This window comes from Anarrhichthys ocellatus, unplaced genomic scaffold (genome assembly GCF_004355925.1).
Source record: "Anarrhichthys ocellatus isolate YVR2014 unplaced genomic scaffold, GSC_Weel_1.0 scaffold14, whole genome shotgun sequence".
Taxonomy (NCBI): Eukaryota; Metazoa; Chordata; class Actinopteri; order Perciformes; family Anarhichadidae; genus Anarrhichthys; species Anarrhichthys ocellatus.
Genome location: NW_022280044.1, coordinates 6,582,573 through 6,605,851, shown reverse-complemented (window position 1 = coordinate 6,605,851; position 23,279 = coordinate 6,582,573). Strand labels below are relative to the sequence as shown.

The following is a 23,279-nucleotide window of genomic DNA, read 5'->3' as shown; positions in this document are numbered from 1 at the left end:
CAGTCGGGATAGTGCTTCCTCACTGATGGCAACCTGTGGTTGACCTGGTTTCAGACTCCTGTGGATTCTGGCTTACTTTCATCACAAACTGGGCTGCACTCAATAATTATCTGGAGGAATGAGTACGGGCTGACTGTGTTAAATGGAAAGCAGTCAAACATGGTTTGGATGTGGAGTCGGATCAATTTATTCATTCCACTTGATGTACTCAAAGATTACACTATCAACTCTGTTTATATCTTTAAATCAGAATTTATGCTAAATATATGATGTAGCAAAAAGCCGTAAATTTGACATATCCATCTGAGATTTTGCAGAGAGACGTTGATGTTTCTCAGCTGAAGCTTCAAATACCTGATACTTTACAAAAGTGTTTCCCTACCCCTAAAATTGGATGATTCTTTTTCAGGTATAACATACAGATTTGATTTAAATTGTATATTTCTTAAATGTTCACTGCCCGTGCATATAGCAGATTCTTTCCATATCGGCAATCAAGTCTTTTCAACTTAAAGCAAGTAGATGTAACATTTGCTGAACAGCTGCCACGTTGGCCACAAATGAACAACACCCATCATGTCCCAAGATTCTCTTTAATCAGTTCCTTTTAAAGATCATTTGGTGAGCTGACAAAGCAAGTGGGGTGGGACCACATACAGGAAACAACAAACATGTCTCCTCCTGGTGAGGTTTTTTCTTCTTTTTTTATATTCATCTGAAATGTTATGTAACAGAATATCTATCCAAAGTTTGCTCGTAAAAGTAAGACTGCAACATAGAGCAAGGGTATGTTTGATTGCTTATGAATTTGTCTTTTCATTAATGAGAGAAAATTGGGTTGTATCCTGTTGAAGCTCTTGCCTGGCCATCGTTCTATCTTTGCCAACAGCTGTGACACAACACAAGAAGAGCCTAATGCCTCAGTGACACGTCCTTTGTCCGTTGTCCTGCACCTCAGCTCGTCAAACAAGCCACCAAAAGAACATCACGTCAGGTAGCTAATTAGCTCGTCAGCTGTAGCACATTGAAAAGCTTTAGAACGTACCTGCGAAGGTCGACGGCTGTCTTTTCACTTGCTAAATGATGTGGTTCTTATTCCTAAACAACACTACCAGCACTAGTTGTCTCTCCCTGGCCCTCCCAGCTCAGTTGTCAATCAACCATGTATTCATGTTCGCCCACTCAGAGGCTTGGCGAACTTTCTGCTTTATCCCCAGAGACCTTACTTATTCCTTTCCTTAACAAAGCTGCTCTCACCTTCCCTCCCCTCCCCTTACTAAATGCCCAGCGCCCTGCCCCGGCTCGCCCACCTCCGGAGATGAGACATATGGCGCTGAGGAGGCCTGTCTCCGTGTCGTCCATCTCGATGGGCAGCAGCTGGTTGGCAAATGTGAACACCAATTCGGTGAGCGGGCCGAAGCCAGCGTTGTGCATCTGCGTCCGGTTGAGGGTCAGCCCATCTGAAAAGGTCATGGTGTCCTTCTCGGGGGTGTACCGCGTACAGATGCGCAGGATCTGATATGGAGGGAAAGAAGGCAGGGAAAAGATTAGTCAGCAGGGATTTAGTGTGCAGCAAACTTTAAGTGATGTACAGTTGGGCTTGATTTATAGAGTTTGGCTTTGAACATCTTTAAGTTGAGCAGTTTTATTGCAAAAACTGACAGATTGAATGTCTACCTAAGGCTATTGTCAGTGTGGAAAATGTTCCAGAAAAGCACTAAATCATCAGTTGCCAGGTTGTGAAGAATCCCTTTCACTGTTTGGACCATATGGCCATGTACTTTCCGAAAAGGGCTGCAGAGGATCTGCACGGAAATACATCTATTAACAATTTATTTATCAATTATTAATGGATTTGAACCAAATACAAGAACACAAAACAACTTAATTGTTTATAACTCATCTATAAAGCATGAATAAATTATTTATAAACCATTAACAAAGCCATTACTTAAGTTTCAACAAAAAAAAAACCCCACACTGTAGTTTCATTTGCATTCTTTCTGCCCTCTGGACTTCCTCAAGATCAGAAAGGTGTATTTTTGATGTAAACAAGACTAGAGATACAGTCAGTGATATCATCCAACTTCTACTCAAATTTAACATCACAAGCTGTAAAATACGTAATAGGTTCATGTTTTTAGAAACAGTTTTAGTAAAGGTAGCTAACCATACAAATTCTTTGTTTTATTTCTCCAGGTCTTTGAGATTTTGCCTTCACCACTCGTTATTCAATAGTTTTATAATAACAATTGATCACAGAACTATGTGTAATGTCTAAGGTGTCACTCATGGTGACAGACCCAAAGGGAATTATCACTCATGCAGCCTCTTTTTAGTTTGTTTTCCTGTATGTTCCTTCCAGCAGCAGGCAGCTGTTTTCATTGAAAACGATCTGATAAACCCTGCTGGTGACAATATATCAGGTGATATGTTTTCAGCTTTTTTACATAGCCCCCAAGTGGCCCAAAAAGATCAGTTAATGTAGCTTTGAAAGTGAGACAATATTGGTAAATAGGCTGTGTAGTTTCCGGTGGACCAACCCTTTAATCAAAATCGAATACGGAGAAAAAATGCACAAAAAACACCATTCTTTAACTGCTGTATCACTGTAACTGCACCAATGACTGATGATAACCTGCTAACCTGGGCAGGTAGACTCTAGAATGAGACTCTTAAGTCCTAAACAGGCTCACAACAAGTTTCTAATAAAGAGCAGCAGAGACAACAAGCATATCCAAAACAACGACCTTCCTCACGCTCAAAGAAAATAACCTTTGAGTCTCCTGCTGCACTGCATGTGTGTGTTTGTGTGTGTGTGTGGTGTGTGTGTGTGTACACCTAATGAAGCCACTGATGGTGGATGTGAAGCCGACAGTAGCCTTTGAAGCTATTTGAGTGGGCTGGCTCTGACAGTGAGTGGCAGGCGTGTCTGCAACATGAAACAGAATAAAACATGGCTACTGGCGGTGACTCGCACCGGCTGGCCAGGCCTGCGCTTAGACACACACACACGCGCACATATATATATATATATATATATATACACACACAGTGTTTGATCTTTCCTCTGACACTCCCTCACACGGCCCGTGCACAATATCTACGCCCTTCACCATAGAAATGTGCTGGTGAGCGGATGTTGATGGCTGAGCGAGAGCCAGAATGTCATCACAGCCGGCCTTCAACTTCTCACCTCTGTGTCCCTGGGAGTTCCCCTCCACTGCTTTGTCACTTGTGACAATGTGACTTATAGCCAATACAAACTCCAATCTATTAATCTATTAATCTATTAATATGGCACTGCCACTGAATCTGAGCCAGACACACACACACACACACACACACACACACACACACACTGAATAACAAATAGTGTACGTACAGCAAACTAATGCTCACTTTCATCAGCATTCATTTATCCAGGTTGTGTCCGGATATGATTAAGCTACTTTGCATTTACAACTCACATAAATATGCATCTTCATGCATAAATCCTTGATTTTGCATTCCCTTACCAAAATGCAGATGAACCTGGATGTCACTTCCTCTCTGTCACTTTAATGACACATACACCAGGCTGCAGGGAGCATTTACTATTTTGTAAAAAGGTACCTTTTATAAAAAAATGTATGGTTAATAAATAATTCCCTAATACTTATACTAGCATGTTACTTGAATATATCAGTAATAAGCCAGGAAAAATAATAACATTTGTTGTAATAAATCCATTTCGACCATGTTTATCCTTTGCTGTTTTTTTGTCATGCTGTTGCAATAACAGAGACGCACAGATTGCAATTTTCTTGGCCGATTCCAATTGTTTTAAAAGTCTAAACCTGCCGATTCCAGACTAACTGTTTTAACCACCGTGTTTTCTGTTCGTCATAAAGAGGTGAGGAGAACAAGAGAAAAGAAAACTGCTATATTGGCTCAAAATGTAAGACAGCTGTTTGGAGAGAACGTGTTTGGACTACAGCATGCTGGCTGGTTCTCCACAGAACTATTAGCAACTGACAAGTGAGCAGCTGCTGCGAGCTCCATCATTATGCAAAAACTGCAGTCTGTCTTTACTGTAACTAGTTACACTTCATTTAGTCCAAAATATAGAACAAGCAAGAGACAGACTTGGCAGGTTTAAGTACCACCTTCTAATAAGGTACTCATTATAAAGTTTTATTAGTTGTAACTAAAGTCTGTATACTGTTAACAAATCATTTCATTATGCTTTATAACTCAGTTATAAGCAATTGATGACGAACATTGCAAAACCCGGCTCCTCTAAAGTAGTTATTCTCAATGGCTTATAACAGAAACTGATTATAAAGCATTAGCAAATGATTTATTAATTATTAATAAAGCCATTAGTTACATCAATAGAAACAGAATGAGAGTAAAGCGGACATTCACGTTCAAATCAACATAGCAGGATGGTCGGAGTGTAACTTTGCCATTGCAAAGACTGTGACCGTAGTAGTGGACTAAAAATCAATCAAGGGTTAGCGTTCTACTCATTTTCTCAGATTACTGAGATATTGAAATTGAATAACTAGAGCCAGGCTGTTTCCGCCGCTTTCAACCTGCATGCTAAGCTAACCTAATCGTCTACTTGCTCTAGCTTCATGTATAGCGTACAAACATGTGTGTTATCTTCAGCTTTAGTGTGCTGGACACACTGGGTACCTTGTTACCAGGGGGCAACACTTCAGTTCTGAAAAGTGAAGACAGTGTGGAAGTCTCTTAAACTTGCAGTATTTCTAATTGCCAGCAGGGGGCAACTCCTCTGGTTGCAAAAATAAGTTATATTGTAAAGATGGCTAAAATGAATTATTGGCTTCAAAAAGGAAGTCTACAAACCAATGGATGAGGTCACGGTGGCGACACCCACTTCTGTCAAGTGTTTAAGCCAGCTGTCTAAAGCCACCCTGGGCTCAAAACTACTATTGGGTGCTGAACTGTGAATTATACTCCAGGTCACAAATTATGACCAGATGACACACAACAAGCCTGTCATCACTTTCTCTTCCTTCCTCTCCCTCTGAGCAATGAATGCTAATCAAATCCCCCCCCTCCCCTCCAACAGCCAAGCATGCATGAGGGAGACAGAAGAGGAAGAGAGGCATCCATTTGCCCTTTTTTCTTTCCATCTCATTACTGCGGCTACATTAGTACAGTACATTGCTCCACTTAACTACTCCTAAATAACAAACAAACATTCAGCCGCGGCAGCCGGCCGACTCTGCAGATATTTCTGCATCATTCTGCATCTGTAGATTAGAGGCTGAAAAATGTTCCTGCGTGCGTATAATCTAATCTCCACTACAGACAGCTACTCCACATGAAGAATCGAGTTGACTGGCACGATCAATTAATCGGATCTTCCTTGCGCCCATTTGGCCAGCAGAGTAGGTCATCCAATAAGGTTTGGGGATTGGTCTAGTGAGAGCAGGTTCAACCCACCAGTCCCCCAGAGATCCGAGGCTATCGACTCGCCACACCTTCAAATGAATTAATGGATTCTTACACAACCAAGAACAACAGGGAAAAGAGAAAATAAATATTAGAATAAACTGAAGTTACCCAGAGATGATGCATGCCACATTTTGAGATGTCTGCAACAATGCTCTGAAAGACGTCATTTTGGAAATTAATTGGTAAAGAAATTGATGTAATCGTGTAACCACTTCAACAACAGTCTCGAAACAATAATGCCTCCAAAATAAAAGCACCAACACCCACCAGAATGTCCAGGCAGGCAGCTTTCAGGAGCGTGATCTGGTCCGCGATGGTCAGCGCTGTGAAGCCAGGCACTCGTTTGGCAAATTCCACGATCTTGATAATGCACTTGGTGGCCAGCTCGCTGAACTTGTCCCACAGGCCCAGGTCCAGCCTCACACGGTGGTCTGCACTCGAGTTCTGCAACACATACACACACACACACATATTCAAACCCACACGAACAGAGAGCAAGGCGTCAGGCGAAGAGGCAGCTACTTTTGTCATTGCACAGACTGCTGCTAATGATCTCCTCAGTGCACCCTCTTCACGCCGCATGTGTGTCACACTTACATACAGTAAATAGGCTCCATAAGACCTGAGCTCTCAAAAACACACTGGCAGGATTGTTGTTGTGAATACGCTGAGCTGAGCCGGGTGGCCGGGCCCTGCGATAATGAGCGTAACAGTGTCAGTGGGATGCTTCGGCAATGATGGGTTGCAGAAACGGAGCGGTGACAGGTAGCACGGAGCGGTTTGAAGCCGGAGGGGCCATTAATACAGCTATACAGTCCAGAAGAGCTCCACAAACACTGGAGGGGGAGCAGCGATTGGAAGAAAGCCAGGGAGCAGTGAAGACATATTGCAATGTGCAGAAAGAGTAAAAAGTGTAAGTAAAAGTGCTGTAAGACACCAGAGAGGGGAAAGAAAGAGAGGAAAGTTAAGTATGTGAGAAAAGAGAGGCACTGTGGGAGGGAGGAGGGAAGAGATGCATGAATGCTGGGAGTTCTTCTCATGATGCGTGAGCTAGGGGGAGATTGATGCATCAGTTTGTTGGCTTTTGATTAAAAAAATCACACGACAGCCGGTGTCATCCACCTCTGATGTGTTCTTTATATGACGGTGATTATTTTGGATCAGATGGAAACATGCGTCTGCTCATGGATGAGAAACTCGTGCACAAAAACAATCTAGGTTGATAAATAGCGCTACAGTTAGGAGGGTACGTATTATGTATTTCTGAGTTTGGGGTGAACTTTCCCTTTGAAGTGTTGGCAGGGTTTTGGTCTGAACCCTGTCTGGTCTTCTGACTGACTGTTTCCCATTGGATTTCTTTCTTTTTTTAAAATCTATGTCACTGTGTTCCCAGTTCTCAGGTAATAACAAAGTGAAAATGATGTTATTATCACCATCACAAATGATGGCCCAAATGCTGAAAATACACCCAAGTTGAATGAATTTGAATTATCCTATAATTCCAGCGTTTAGATGCTGTCGTGATAGGGACCCAGTTCTGAGTGGAACCCTTGCAGTCCTTTAACTATTTTTGTCATTACAATAAACAAATGGAAATTAATTCTGCAATGTTGTAGCTGCTGTTAAACACTTGCGGGCTGCATCTCCTGATATTTTTTCAGTTATAGATTATTGTGTTTGGTCATTAAACAATTCATTAAAAAAATATTGACTAATTTAGTCTATATTGTGTGATGAAATAGGAAAAACTTATGACAATATTCCAAGAGCCACAGGTGACAAAGTGGAGTAATGAAGAGGCTGATTTTCCATTCAGGCATATAATGTTCTACCTAAATGCTTCCTGAAGAAATGTAGTCCAGTCAGAAACAGCAGTCAGGCCACGATGAGACATCCAAACTCTCCAGTAATATCCCACACTGATGATTTTCCAATTCTTTTACTCAAACAGACTTTATTTTAAACAGTGTTTTTGAGTGAACATCGACCAGAGCTGCTCTGAGTTTGAAAGCGCCAGGAGGAGAAGAGGAAGAGGAGAAAAAGAGGGAAAGAAAAGGCCATTCGAGCAGAAGACGGTGTGATTCAGATGCACAGAGGGGAGAATGAGCAGCAGTTGGGGAATTGTTTGGGTGTAGCGGGGGGAAGCCGTAGTGTGCCGTCTGATGGTGGGGACGGAGCATCTGATGATCATTTGTTTGTTTTCTGATGGTTTACATGAAATAGCCCATCTGTTCCACATGAGTGAGTCTCCACATGTAGCAAGGACACAGCACACACACACACACACACACACACACACACACACACACACACACACCAACACAGGGAGGAGAGACGGGTCTTTACCGAATCTACTGTGTGAACAGGGTGGACAGCAGAAAAGCCCAGACAGGACCAACTTGTGTTTGCTTTGACCTTTTAAACTGGATTATTGTTTTTAGGTGTTTTTAACAAAACAAATGTGACCAAGATAGTGACTGACCAAAACATGTACAGTGCTCTCTGGTGGACAAACTGTATCAGAGACGCTGTGTATACACTCTAAAAAGAAAGGTATACTAACTAGAACCGTATAGGGTGTTTCAGCTTAAGAGAACCTGTTTTGGGTTCCTGGTAGAACCTTTTATAAAGGTTCCACCTTAAACCCTTCCAGAGGGTTTAACCTAGAGCCCAACATCAAGGGTTAAAACTAGACACATCTGTGAAAGGTTCCACCCAGAACTCCCTATGAGAGGTTCTACAGAGAACCCTTCTATGATTTAAGGTTTCAAACCATAACCCTGGAAGGTTATATCCAGAACCTTTCCATCTTCTAAGGGTGGTAACAAGAACCCATCCAAGAACCCTTTTGTATCGCAAGGATTTCATCTACAACCCACACAGGGGGTTCTATAGAGATCCCTTTTTACATTCCCAGGGTTCATCTAGAACCCTAAAGGGCCGGGGCTGATGTGATGCAATGCAACCCACAACAATCATGGTTCACAATCTGTGAATTTGTGTGTTCTCTTTTAAAACTCACACCTCCAACTATCCTTAAAAAAAAGTTTTCATCAAAAAAGTTTTCTTCAAAAGCAAATGGTTCTGAGCAGAACCTCAGCCCTTCAGGTTGAACCCTTACTATAAGAGTGTAACTGACCTCATTCATACCTCTGCTGTTATTTTACTACAATTCATTGTCAGGTATCAGCTATAGCATAAAAGCACTAATACTTTATATCATGACCGTGTACCAGTCCGGCTCTAGTGCCACCTAGAGTATTTGATACATCCCCCCCCCCCCCCTTGCAGCATACAGTACGTGTTTTTATAAGACTCCACTGCTTCCCCTCTTTCTGATTTTGCAACAAGCATATAAACAAACAACAAAATTAAAATTGCTCTTGACAGCATCAACAAGGTTTATGCCGCGGCCCGGGCCTGCAGGAACATTGTGATGTGTTAGGAGTGTACACAGTATGATTCACAGGCCCTAAGAGATGTGGAAACAAAGCCTCCGTGCTGCTGTAATTGACTGTTACACAGCCTTTTATTTTCAGATCATAAATTCATCTGCAAAGATACAGAGTGCTTTGTGTCTCCGAACAAACTCCTTGGACATTTAGGCTACTCTGTTTTTCAGTATAAACAACTGTAATGAAAAAAAAGTCAGCGGCATAAAGCAAAGTGTCTCCAGCCAGACTGGATTCAGAGACGGAGAGAGGAACATGCACTCTTTGTGTATTTTAGCCAATATTATTGACACAACCTAACGTCAACATTGTAGCTTGACATTTCGTGTCACGATACCAAAATTATGGCTTGGATACATGCCTGCCTGAAATATCTCGATGCTGAAACAATACCTCAACAAAACCCTAAAACATCAGGAGAAGTTATGGAATAATAGATGACAGAACGTGGAACTTCAAATTCTTCTTCTTTTTTGTGCATCAATTAATCAAATTAATAAAAAAAAAAGTCAATGCAAGGCAGTGGAGGCTATGAAAAGAAGCTATAAAATAACAGGAGTGAACTATTTTATCATAGCATGATCATACATTTTAACATGCAACCAGGACGGGAGAAAGTCTTCGTTTAAATCTCTCCATCTTCACATGTCACACTGCAGCTTATAACAGGATAAAATCCTTCACGAAATGCTCTGAGTGAGTTTAGTTGCCCTCTCACGGGCAGCGATGCAATGTATATGTCTCGGGCTTTTATTGTGAAAGGCAAGAAAAGTGAAGCTGTAATGCCACGCTGCTGCCGTTAACAAGGTGGGAGCAATAATGAGTTTGCCGTCTTGGTTCGGACCACGGATCCTACGTGCTATTGTATATAAGTATAGTATAGCAACTTATAACCCTCGGTTACAGTACTTCAGTGCCATATTTTGCTGTGAGTCTGCAGAGCAGAACACACTGCCCTGATGTTGACGCATCATAAATAGGGCTCTTATTAAAACAATGTGACTCTTAATGAATTGCTAATAATGAAATGGGGAATTGCAGTGTTTTTGACGGCAAAGTATTGCAATACTTTCCAAGTATCGGTATACAGTGAAACACTGATTTGGTTATATCTGACTTTCCTGCATTTTTGGGGAAAATGAGAATAAACCTTGCTTTCAGACTTCTCAGTTTTAAAGTGAGTTGCATAAGCAGATGAATAATAAATAGAAGATACAGACAAAAATAGCATTACATAACTAAAGTATGTCAAAACCCAGACAAAGGGAATATTACAGCTGGACATAAATAAGAAAATCAGTCTGTAGCATTAACTCAAACTTTAATTCAGATCTTTTTTTACTTGTAACAGTCAAACCAAGGGAGCGAACACATGTCTACCCAGCAGCTTTCAGAAGAATACAGCAAAATAAAAGACAGACTGTGAGATTTCTTGTCCCAGGGGTGTTATGTAATCTCTCTATTTATGATAAATGTGGTATAATTTGTCTGTGCGTCATTCTCGTCAGGGTAGAAACAACAGCAACAGCATTCAGACCAACAACTCTACACTGGAACTGGGCTTATTCCAATGAATCACAGTAACATTGAGGACGTTTCGGAAAAAAATTGAGCACTCAGCTTTTTAGAAGTTCACAAGTTCTTGTTCCAAGAAGGTCTCTAAATTTCTTATTATCTGAATTTCATATTTAATGTGCCATTCAATTGAATTAGTGTTAACTTATATATGTCTAAAAGCTTATTTTATATTGCCAGGAATCATATTTTGGTGTAGAAATACAAAATAATGTATTATCTATGGCCTAAAGTTGTCAAATTTAAACATCCTAAGCCTGAGAAAACTGGAATCTGCCTTTAAAACATAGACCATGTTTAAGTCTTAAATTGTAGAACGTAAAGTTTTTCCATTTAAATTTGATAAAACCGAATTTTGAACATTGAATAACAGATGACATGGCCTCTGGACAGCACACCGGTTTTGAGCTGACGAAGAAAAAGGACCTGGTGGGAAAAGTGACCAACTAATATGACATCCTCTACTGAAAATCCAATATCTACTTAATATGTTGGCCAACTTCAACATCGGTCTAAGCCAAAGCCCCAGGAGCTCTCTCAGTGTGAGAGGGCTTGAATACAGCAGCGACCTGCAGCCCACTGAAGTGACTGTGGAGACAGCTGGAGCAGCCCTCTGCCTCACAGCACATCAATCCCCCGGAGGTTGTTACTGCGAGGCAGTTAGCACCGCGGCTGCTGGACACTGTCACGAGCAAACAATCTATTGTGGCCACCCGCGAGAGACAGACGGAGCGAGATAGAGAGGGGGATATAAAGGGAGGAGAGAGAGAGAGAGATCATTTAATATGATCTGGGGTTAAGTGAGAGGCACATTAGGGCCGTGCTTAAATCACGGACAACGAGCTGCAGTTGACACAACAGCACTACGGACGCACATTCCACTGATTGACATCCGATTTGATGGGGAAGGAGGAGGTGCCGAGACATGAGTGTTTGTGAGTGGAGTGTGTGTGTGTTTGCACAATGCACATATGTTGGGGGGTGGAGGTGGAGGTGGCTGATATTAAAGCAACTTATCTTGCTCTTCCCTCTGGGTGGAGAGGGACAGGGAAGAAAAAAGAGGGAGCTGAAGAGGAAGGAGGGTGAGATAATTCGCAGTTGGATTTTATTTATTTTTTTAACACCCCCCCCTACTTGCAATCTCAGTCAATTACACAAGTCCCATAATTCAATAGAGCGAAACAAGGAAGTTGCCGGGGAATTCTAATTTCATTTAAGAACATTTATCCAAAACAAATTTGACAACTTGCGACATTAGAAAAGAAGCTGGCGGTGTAGAAATGAGCCCTCCGCGGTACATCAGCGGGCTCGTGTGTACAGACGCAGAGAGGGAGGAGGCAGTAAAAGCAGCCAGCACCTGTGACGAATAGCGATGGCGGACAAACTGTAATGTGGCTAATAGCTCCAGGCCCGGGCCGCGTACTGTACAAGCAGCAGCCGCCGCTGCCTGGAGCCGCCGGGGGCCTGCCGAGCGCTAATGTTTTATTTTGTCTTTGAAACTGCCAAGCTCGTTTTTCATCACCATCACTGTCAATGAAGCGTTATTCATTGTCGAGCTAAGCCCTCTCACTCGCGCGGCTATCTCCGCTAACCCGGCAATGAACTCCTAAATCACCGCAGACTAGGATTTGAATATTTCACCACATAATTGGAGCTTTAACCTAATCTAGGGGCGCGGGAGCTCCTCTTCTGTTTCCGACGAGGAGGACTCAAAAGGCGCATCAGGATCCAATCGCTTGTAATAATGAGGAACTTCTCACAGTCTGTGAGCAAGCATAATTACCACTGATCCAGATTAAGGCTTTATCTGAGGCCCGACTGCCACTCCAACAAACAGCAAACACTGGCTTATATCCTAACCAGGGAGCAAGATTTCTGCTATTATGTCCTACTTTTTTTTTTACAGCAGTGGATTTTTGCCTCAATGCAGACTGTTTATTTTGTAAAAAAAAATCATTGAAGTGTCTCGTGGGAGAGGGAATGGGATGAGGGTGGAGTAGAGAGGGGTTACAACGATTAGGAGCTTTGTGTTGGGAGTGAAAGGGAAAAAAATACAGAGTTATGGAGATGGGAGCTTACTGTACACTGAAACGACAGCCGCAGCAGTGTACAGCTGCACACAGCGGAAAGCTAATAGCTTCTCTCTCTGTAAATTTGCTCCGTTTTAGCATCTCTTAACTATCTCCGCTCCGAAGTGTATTGTCAGGGACTGAATGACTTTCATCACTAGAACAAGAGATCCATTACTGCGCATTGTGGCTGTTCAGCGGAGTTGTGTATTTTTGTATAAACAGTATTTGACATGATTGACAGGTGTCGTGAGACTAGCACCGCCAAATCATTAAACATGCCCCCCCCCCCCCTTCCGCTCTCACACGCTTCCCTACAGAAGACTGTTTGTGCAGCGTCGGTGTCAATCACGACACACTCGCGCCGGCTGTAATCTATATGTAAGTCATCTTTAAAAACAAACACATTTCGACGCTGTCAGCTCCCCCCCCTGCACAATGCTGCCACACCAACGTGTCAATCAAAGCGCCGCTATCACCGCCGCCTCGCTATCAAGTCATCAGCCATCCTGCAGCTCCGACCGTTACCCCTGTCAAAGCGTCACAAAACTCCGCCGAATGAGGCCTTGCTGCGTCAAAAGCTCGCTCTAGAGGTTTCTCTTCGACATTTGCGTGACCTCCAACTTTTGCACCCAGTCATGACGACGAGTGCGGGAGGAGAAAGAGGAGCTCGTTGTCACTCAGATGAGGGGGCTGTACGGTTCCCTTTTTTTTTTACAGGGTCGGCCGCTTTGAGGCCGCACAAGCGAGGCCTGGCGTGTCCGACTGACGGGACTCTTCTTCAAGGTCCTGCATGGATTAGCATCCCCTCGCTATCTGGCCTTTCACGGGTTGTTAGTTTAGCGCCGACGTTTGAGGGTTTGAGGGAGGTTCAGGGACGGCACAGCCCTCTCAACCTTGACGACGGGAGATGACGGGGATAATAAACCCTTGATGAGCATTCGTAACACCCATCTTGGCTCCGTCGCACATTAGCGCACAAATCTGTCACTTCCGCACCCGTTTTGATTTACGGAAGCACATAATGATTAGCTGGAATAGCTGCATTTATTCAGTTTTTCAAACATGTCAAAAACTAAAGGCTCGAGTTGGTGCCAGCCTCAACCAGACTAATGGGCAGCTGCCTGGCTGGCAAGTATTTCCAGGCGAGGGTTTGAAGTTGGCAGCGGCAACGTCTTCCAGTCCTGACAATCTCGTTTTATTATCTCCTCTCACTGTTGCAACATTTAAAAACTGGGGTAAACACATCCTGTTAGTCCCAATACAGACAGCGATACCTGTGCTTTGGGTATCGGCTGATGCAAAGTACCAATTTGATACCAGTGTTTACTTAATAAGCTGTTTGCCTCACTGTGTGGAAGAGACTGGGGTCCTTCTTTTATTTGGCAACAGGCTACATCAAGCTCGACTTAAACGTTGTCACTGATACCTGATCCAGCTTTTTGAGTCAGTATCGGCCCGACATCTAATATTAGTATCGGTGCGTCTCTAGTCTCACCAGAGGCTGGAAGTCACAGCGTGTTAGCTGCACAGTGCTATTATGATGCATGTTTTTTTTTTTTAACTGCCTCTCCATCAGACTTAATGTCCAATCCATAGCTATTGAGAGAAGAAGAAGAAGTGTTGTTGTGGAGGATTTGCTGTACAGTCAGCAGTCTACATCTGTGCTCTCGAGGTGCATTAGAGGGGGATTAAGAGTACAGTAAAATAAATTGATTACCATTATGAGCTCTGCACTTGCAGCTAGACCGGATCAAAGGCGCATACGATGCCGTTGGCAAAACAAGGTCAAGGAGTCAAAGACACATTGTTATGTCTATGATTCAAAAAGAAGTGCAACCAAAGCTGAACACTTTCTTTAATCTGCTGCATAGATCTTGCAGAAAGCACCACAGGACAGTGAACTCACCGTGGTGTATTTGCCAAGCTGGCAGAGGGAGGGGAAGGTTTCTTGATGGGCCTTACGAATCTTTTCAATGATGGTCTCCAGCTCGGCTGTCAGCTCGTAGCTCTCTGCCAGCTCCAGCTTTGGGCTCTCCTTCTTCTTCTTATTCCGGTCATTTCGAACAGCTGAAGGAGAACAAAAGATTATGGATTAGCGTCAACCATGACATGCACAACGTGGACTTGAAACAATGTGAAAGGCAACAGAACTTTGTTGCTAGGAGGCTTTTCTTTTCTTCTTCTGGTTACTTTTAAGAGATGCAGCAAGTTGTCAAGTGTAAAACTGAGAACTTACATAAGCACAAAAAGTTTCTGGCTGCAGTCGACTCTGTCAGCTCAACCGGTCTCTGTCAGCTTAGAGCCGCTGGCAAAGTCTCCAAAAAGGAGAACAACAAAAGTGTCTGAAAACTCAAGCGCTTCACAAATGGATTGTTTGATTTTTGTGGCTCCATTAATTAATTTTGTTAATCAATGAATTACCTCAGACCTATTTTGGTGCTCTTTTATGTTAAGTTCAGGTCTAAAGAGTGAACTAATATGACAATGGATGTACGTAGGTTTGGTTTTAAACGTCAGAGGGACAAAACAAAGTCTGGGGTAAAATTTGGAGCAACTTTTTAGCAAAATATAATTTGTCGCTGGTAAATAAACATTAAAATTGGTGACTAAGCTAACTAACCAAGCAAACAGGGATGTAAACAATATATGTTTTATATTTCTTCCAAAAACTAGCTTTACAAATGTTTTATGAGGAAGGAAATGCATTCAGCGTGTTTATTAAGCATCAAGGACACACACAACGCGTTATGGTGAGAAATGTGTTTCACTGTTTAGTGATTGAAGTCGATCTAGATGAACACATCTACTTCTATTTATCATAGGAGCCACAACAAAGCCCAGGTTGTTGTTCTTGTTGTGCGTGAAGTGCACCATGAGAGACCGGAGTCCGCAGAGTCCTTCGCTTCATTAAGTGCAGATCTTTGAAGTCTGTCGCAGCAGGAGACTCAAACAATCCGACCAGGTTTATTACTCAACACGCAGCGTGATCGTCCCAACATCGCAGATCTCCGATCAGCTGCACGTTTAGAATAATAAGGAGCGGAGCCGGAGAGAAAGAGCTGGGCTCATTGACAGCGCTGAGACACCCAAGGGACCTTCCTTGGCTGACAACACAACAGACACATCCTCTGCCCTAATTTACAATAAAGCCCTTTATATTTACGCACTAGAGCCAACTCGTGATCCCATATTGCACTAAGATGGTTGAATGGGAAAAGAGGATGGCAGCTGAATGCAGGTTGGGGTTTAATGCTGGTGCAGATATACAGTATTGTTATGTGACTGTGTAGAGCCCCAAGGCATTACATTTCATTTACATTATTATTAAAATGTATTTATTTGTTAAAACTGCAATAATAGATTATTTTTTACAACCACAATGGATCAAATGAATGTGTAATGTGAGTCGCAAAATTGTATTTCGCCAAATAGAAGATAATATGCTGTCAGAAATTCCTAATATCTCTGAATAGGAGGATGACATGAATTTGTTTTCCCTTCCTGGCTGTTTGTAATTACGGTCTGAAGGAATGACATAGCAAATACAGCAACACTAGTGGCTCAGCTACATTTCCTAGTAGCATTTGGTGAGCGTGTAGCTACAGAGAGCCGAAGTGAAACTGGAACTTCCGGGTTTGAATCTCATTCAAAATCCCATTGACATTAGTGACAACTTAGCAGTATGTTGTGTGGGTCATGTCAAAAACAATCCATTCCTTTTTTTCGCTGCCTATAATGAACACCGTTACTCATAAGCCTTAGACCTTTGCTGGCTTAACTTCACGGTTTTTATTTCTATTTTTTTTCAGGGGCAATACACATTCATCAACATGACTGTAAATATGCCAGTGTTAGCCAAAAGGCTGCTTCTCAACTGTTCGGTCGTACATTAAAGTCATTAAAACAAACAAATAAAACACTCAACATATAAAATTTGAACAGGAGAAAGCAAAACATGAACAGCTGAGCAGGATTACAAAAAAAAACTTAGAGGAGTAAGTCAGCATTATGCGAAGTAGGACATCTAGAAAACAGGCAGTAAATACAAAACAATGTTAAGCGGCACAAACAGTTAAAACATGAAATCACATGACATTACAGAAGACGGGTAAAACCAGAAGGAACATAATCTAACAAACAGACAAGAAGCCAAGCAAACGAGCAGGATAGCTCAGCAGGAGACTGAACAGTGTCAAAGATCTGAGACAGCAGAGATTCAATAATAATAGACAGATGATTAGCAGCCAGCTGGTGGACATAGTGGAGCATTTAGCAGATAGAGAGACATATAGTATTTTTGAGTTGGTGGAGACCAAAACAGAGCTACAGGCTAATAAGAGAGTGAGTACTAGACTTAACATCCATCAGGTGATCACTAACACCACTCCAAATTAATGCCAATGTTGTTCTGTGTCTTCTGGATGTATAGGCAACTGTTTGCAAACACTTTTAAAAGGTTATATTAAGTCAGTGTTGTGTTTATAGTGGATTTCACTAGTTTAAGTGGCCAAAACAATCGATCAATTCCGATTCAAGTCATCTCTATGATGTGATAAAACATGATTCAGTTTGGCTTGTCAGAAGCATCGCCATAATGAGTGTTAAATCCTCTCATTTCTATACATGCTCATGTCTGCTGACCTGATAAACAGTGTCTATTTTTAGAGTAATGCCATTAATACACTCTAATCTCGCAGTCTCAAGTACTGATGTGTGATCAGGGATAAATCGACAAATCTCCATACAGCGATATGATCGCAGCTGTTCTCCCTGGAATTGTTATTCACCACATCTAAATACGCTGAACCAGTTCAAATTGCATTGGAAGAAAATCTTTCTCAGGGTTGGAGAATGTAAATTACACAATTTACGGTAGAAATAAATGTATTAGTACCCACATGGTGGGACTCTCCTTACAAATTGTGTTGGATTTACCTATAGTCTTTGTTCCAAATGCATATCAACACTGCAAATGACTGCATGTTGACAGAGTAACGCTAGCTTTCTTTTCAGTCTTAGTGCTAAGCTAGCCTTAGCGTATCTTGGACCTTTGTCTGAACTGGACGCAAAGAGAAAGAGAGAGAGACTGATATGATCTGACTCTGGGTAAAATGAATATTTCCCTAGATGTTGGCATAACTTAAAGAGCTGTAGCAGACTGCTTACATCTCTTGATGCTAATGCTAACAACCAACCGCTACTTTCCCACCACCACCTGCACTAAGACTAGACTTGACTTGATATTGACAGATTATAGCGCTTATCCCCATAATCAGGCATTAACCCTCGATGGGTTAATGCCTCATCTGCTTTACCAACAAGGCTTTATACCCTTAAACTAGTCTCTCCTGATGCAATCAATGCACAGAATTCAGTGAAGATACACAAATATCATACATACAGCTGGGATCTGATCAAAATATGCCAGCAAATGCACACGGTCTGCGAGCCAGATCGGTCACAGCCAGGAACTCCGTCCATATGCTGAAGATGTCTGTTTAATTTTGACACATCGGGACATATTACACCCATCGGGACATATTACACCCATCGGGACATATTACACCCACGTCTCACATCACAGCGGACCAACTCAAAGTGTCAACATGAAAGAGGAGTTAAATCAAATGTCCTGTTCCAGAGAATCAGACTGAATGTTTTGGTCAGCCATGGCCTCGTGCAGATTACTGTCACTGCTGGGAGGCGGACATTAATCACTCCATACATTTCGACCCACATCTGTGACCTCTATGTCCATTATATGGGAGTATTATTAGTATTATTATATGTACTGTATATGCGTCAACTGTGATTATACATTTAGTAAAAGCAAACTTTGACAGTGAGAATGTTAATTAATTCATCTTAAAATGGGATTCAGATAAACGGTAGCCATGACTGAATTTAACTAAACAAAGACTAGCGGGATACTGGGCACACACTGGAGTGTTAGCATCACTTTTTACTGGTAATTTGCTGCTTCGCACCTGGCAATGCTAATCTTTATAGAGGTAAAATGAAACCAGCGATGGGAGAACTGATCCTCACCGTGTCTTTCATCTTGGTTTTATAGTGTCGGTGTGGGGGCAGTGGGAGGGGTTTGACTGACAGAGGATCGAGAGCCTTTGGGCCTCCTTCAATCTGCTGCTCCACAGAGAAAAGCTGCTAACACTGAACGCAGCAGCAGCAGATAAAGCAGGTAGGGAAGTAGCGATTCAGAGTGGAGCAATAGAGACCTGCCACACAACTCTCCGGTGCACTCAAACAAGACAAGTGTGAAGTATACAATCGGACATGGGATCATGGGAAAGGAAAAAGAATCAGATAAATGTTGTAATTGGGGAGGGAAGTGATGAAATGAGATGATGATGAAACAAAATATGCACAGAATCCTGTCCTTAAAAAAGAGCACATGGGAAAAGGATGTTTCTAGTGTTGGATTTAATATTTCACGCATCAAAAATACCCATCTGCTTAGTGTACAAACTCACACATGTAATGCAGTTTCACCTTTAATGTCACATAAATGATATGTCCCTCTTTTTGTCCTTGTGCCAGCGACAGCAGTTGCAGGAAGCGTTATGTTTTCGGGCCGTCCTTCTGTTCGCTCCATTCTTGTGAACGCGATATGTCAGGAACGCCTGAAGGGAATTATTTTTTCAAATTTGGCTACAAACGTCCACATGGACCTGAGACAATTGAGAAAGGACACGACCCACTGGGGGTCAGTGTGCCCCGTCCCTTTAGGAGACTAGGGGCACAGGTCCTGAGTCTATTTACTCAAATGGGAGAAGTGAACGCAGATTATGACCAATTGTTTTGCTCCACAGTCAGACAAGTGAATATTGATCCCATTTTTTCACAAGCCACATATCTCCCATTTGCTGATACTAAAATGGACAATGTTTTGACACTAAAATGGCGTTTTTTTCGAATGCACAAATCGGGAGAAAATCCACTTTTTCAAGACTTTCCTTTCTCTCGCGAGATCTGGCAACGTTCACGAACGCCCTAGCTCACAAATGTTCCTATTGCTATATATGGCTGTTAGCTGTGTAAATATCTAAGGTGAGCAAAAAGAAAATATAAATACATTATGCAAATATAATCTCTGCTTTCATCCATCCATGCGACGTGCACAACACTTCCAAACAAGAAGTTTTGACCTCACAGAGGAATCACCGTAAAAGCTGTCAATCTTGCTTTCACTCTTCACACTTAAACTGCCAGTAGACTTTATCAGATTCACTTCAGCCTGTGCTTTACCATGTGTGTTGAGCTGAGAGAGTGAGCTTCTCTCTCTGTCTTTTCACTCTTCACACATATTTCTGTTACTTGTCATGTAAACAATCAAGTGCAATGAAAGTGCAAACAATCAAGAGAGACCGTCTACAAACGTGTGCCATTGTCTTCATATTTAAATAATGTAGATCTACATGTACCCAAAGCTAGTGAGAGAGGTTTTTCTTGCCACTATGGCCAAAATGGCATCTTTTTTTATCCTGATCACCATGTTTCGAAACTACCAGCAGCTGGGAAGTGTCATCTAAAAGAGCAACGCCTGACCTCCCAAAGCTCTTGCTACTTTTTCTGTGCAAAATATTGCTATCAGTGGGTTAGTAACGTCCACAACAGGGGACACACAGTCGTGGTGGTGGGTCGAGGTCGAAACCATGAGTCTCTCTCAACACAACACAAAAAAAACACATTGCCCCTTGGAAGGGGGGGATGGTACGGGATAATGGTATAGAAAGGGGGATGGTACACAATCTGTTCCCGTGTGTCTGAGTGTCATTTGTCATAGTGTGGTGACAAAGTGTCTGGCGAGGGGGGTTGTGGTCCAAACAGAGGCAGGCGAGATGTGATTCAGGAAGACAGCGACGTAGCGAGTGCACCCTCCCACTACCCACCCAGGGCAATCAATTACCACCGCACTCCAAGCAAATTACTTCAAGCATGAGCAGATACATCCAAATGATGCATCGGACAAGAGGCCATGAAAATATATGGCTTTTTAATACCCACAAAAGGGGCAGGGGGAGTCCATCCAGCCCAGGGACTCTCATCAGTGCCTGTGATCAATTTCCGTGACTTCCACATGAGAAGTATCTGCACTTTCATCTCCACTGGTCCACAAGTGGCTGTTTGCCTCCTGTTGTCTGTGAAAAATAAAGACTTATTGGGCCCTGAATTGAAAAAAAAGGACAAGGGGCTGCATTGGCAGGTACAAGTGATATGATGAAATAAGATCCAGAAAGGTCAGTTTGAGTATTCGGTCCACAGGTACACCCTGAAATGAATGAGAGTGCTGTCTTTTGTGACACAGTGATGTTGTTTATCTGAACATGGCTTTACTCCTCTGACTTGTGCATGCACAAAATACAGATTCATCATTATTTACCGCAGAAAACAGTAAAACAGTGTCTTTCACAATTTCCTATAAGATGGTATCCTCAAATAGCTTGCTTCGGTCTGACCGGTGGTCTCATAGTAAAGCAGAAAGGAAAACTGCAAATATGACTCTCTAATGAATGAATGACTACCTAATGAACGCACGTCCAACATTAAGTCACCTTCTGTTTCAGTTATGGTCTCCACTAAAGTAGTTGGTCTTCAGCTGCTAATAGCTCCTTTATGTTCACCAGTTAGTAGTGTGTGCTGAGCGGGTAATGAACTGTAAGTGTATCAGAGCCATTTGACTGAAAACAGCTGCCTGCTGCAGCTGGAAACAAACTATGTGAGAACTTTGAGGCTGAACCAAAAGAGGAAAGTTTGCTGGTTGCACAGCAGAATTGTTGATGATTCTCTGCGGGTTAATTTGAAGCGGGTAGGGATGTTCATTTAGAGGGTTTTTTTCTGACCAATACTCGATGTGTTGAGTGGATTGTTAATGGACACGTGCAGCCTCTTTTGAAAACATTTTAAAACTTCTTGTAACCGTTTAACTGATTGCATTAAAGGGTCAAGATTATCATTGTGAGTTAACAGTTTTAAACAGCCCGAGAAGTGGGGTCCCTGGCATTAAAACACATGAGCACACAATGCGCAAACCACGAGGACTGTGTTAAACCCTCCACCCAGCGGCTTTGTCAGGCTTTGAGGGAGCGCTGTGAATGAACGAGTGTTTCTGAAGTGCTCTCCAGAGTGTTTGACCAAGGGATGAAGAGTCATTGAGTGGAGTTCAGACACTCTGTTAAATACTCTCCACAGCGATGCCTACTGTCACTCTCCCGTCCGTCTGCTTTACAAGACCCTCCTCTTACCTTCCTTTAGTCACTAGAGCAATGTCCCACCCTCTGGCTTTTGTCCTCCTCTTTTATTGCTTTTTTTCTCTCGCCTGCCTCTAGCCCACCGGTGCAGCATGGTGAGATGTTTTTCTCTGCTGCTTTATTGGGATGGTGTGTGGCTCGGCAGCAGCAGGCGTGGACGGCGGCCGTTGTTGAGAAACCCGACGGCCAGCCATCTGCATGCTGCCAAGCTCTACGCAGCGTCTCTGTGAGCAAACAGATGCAGCGCTAAATAAACACTATTTATTTGAGCCCACGTGATGCGGTCCGGGCCACTTGCCACGGCACTTAACATGGCAGCTCCCTAACACTAACCAGGTGGGTGTCGAGCAACCGCGATAATTCTTCGCTGCCACCAGAGCATTGGGTTTAAGCTAATGGTCCTGATGGGACCAGGGGGAGCGGAGAGGGGGGTTGTCAGATGGGAAACCTGCGCTGTGAAAATATGACCTTGGAGCAGGAATGAGAATGAGAGCGGCGCATACGCAACTAAATTAATCTCATGATGGTCCGAGTGCAGGTTCAGAGGCTTTTCCACACAGATAAGATTAAAAGAAGAAAAAAACAGAACAATAGTTTCAATAGTTGACCTGCTGATCCTGGAGCTGTGCAGGTATGATGGTGTATTAGTGTCATCGTAGGTAAAAATAATTACAGAGCTAGGGAAGGGGGGTGATATTTCATGAAAAAAAACACAGTAATTTACAAGGAAATACTTAAATATTCTCTGAGTTTATAAAAAATCTCATTCTCTGAGATTAAACTCACAAATGTACAAGAAATTAATTTGGAAAAATGTATTTTTGGTCAAGGAACCACATCGCTTCACTTTGCAAGGCTGGATAAACACTCAACGTGAACCAGCGAGTGCAAAATATATTATATTGTAGCAGAAACTAAGGACATCCATCCGTGCATTCTCATCCATTTATCCGGGCCGGGAGCAGTAGACTAAGCCGGGTACTCCAGACGTCCCTCTCCCCAGCATACTCAAAGGACATAATTCACCATAATCTGTGCTTCAACACAAGCAGTTATGTTATGTGTGTCACGGTTCCACCCCCGTGAGCCCTGTGTGAGTGTGTGATTTATTTATTTTTTAAGTCTCCTTATAGTGTGAATGCTGGGTGCCTGTTTTTTTTTTTTTCTCTCTCTCTCTCTCTCTCTCTCTCTCTCTCCCTCTCCCTCTCCCTCTCTCTCTCTCTCCCTCTCTCTATGGGAGGAGTTGCACACCTGCGTACAATGTTGTCAGTGGACTCCTGCTGAGAGCACACCTGTGGAGGATCTTCATTAGTAGCTTATATAGGTTGTAAGCATGCTGCGACCACAACGTCTTAGTTCATTATCTGAGTAGTATATATAAATATATATATGGTTGGTTTTTAGTGTTAGCCTAAATAAAAGACATGCGCCTTTGTTTA

General features: G+C 42.6%; 1 protein-coding gene across 2 annotated transcripts in view; it reads right to left on the bottom strand.

The window, feature by feature from the left end:
- Positions 1-23,279, bottom strand: part of LOC116387116 (retinoic acid receptor beta) — a 136,673-nt gene that overhangs the window by 11,831 nt on the left and 101,563 nt on the right. For both annotated transcript variants that reach the window (XM_031853918.1, XM_031853920.1), the window contains 3 exons: positions 14,478-14,638; positions 5,740-5,916; positions 1,311-1,515 (listed from right to left, as the gene is read on the bottom strand). In XM_031853918.1, coding sequence (XP_031709778.1) covers positions 1,311-1,515; positions 5,740-5,916; positions 14,478-14,638 — 543 coding nt within the window. The remainder of the gene's footprint in view (positions 1-1,310; positions 1,516-5,739; positions 5,917-14,477; positions 14,639-23,279) is intronic.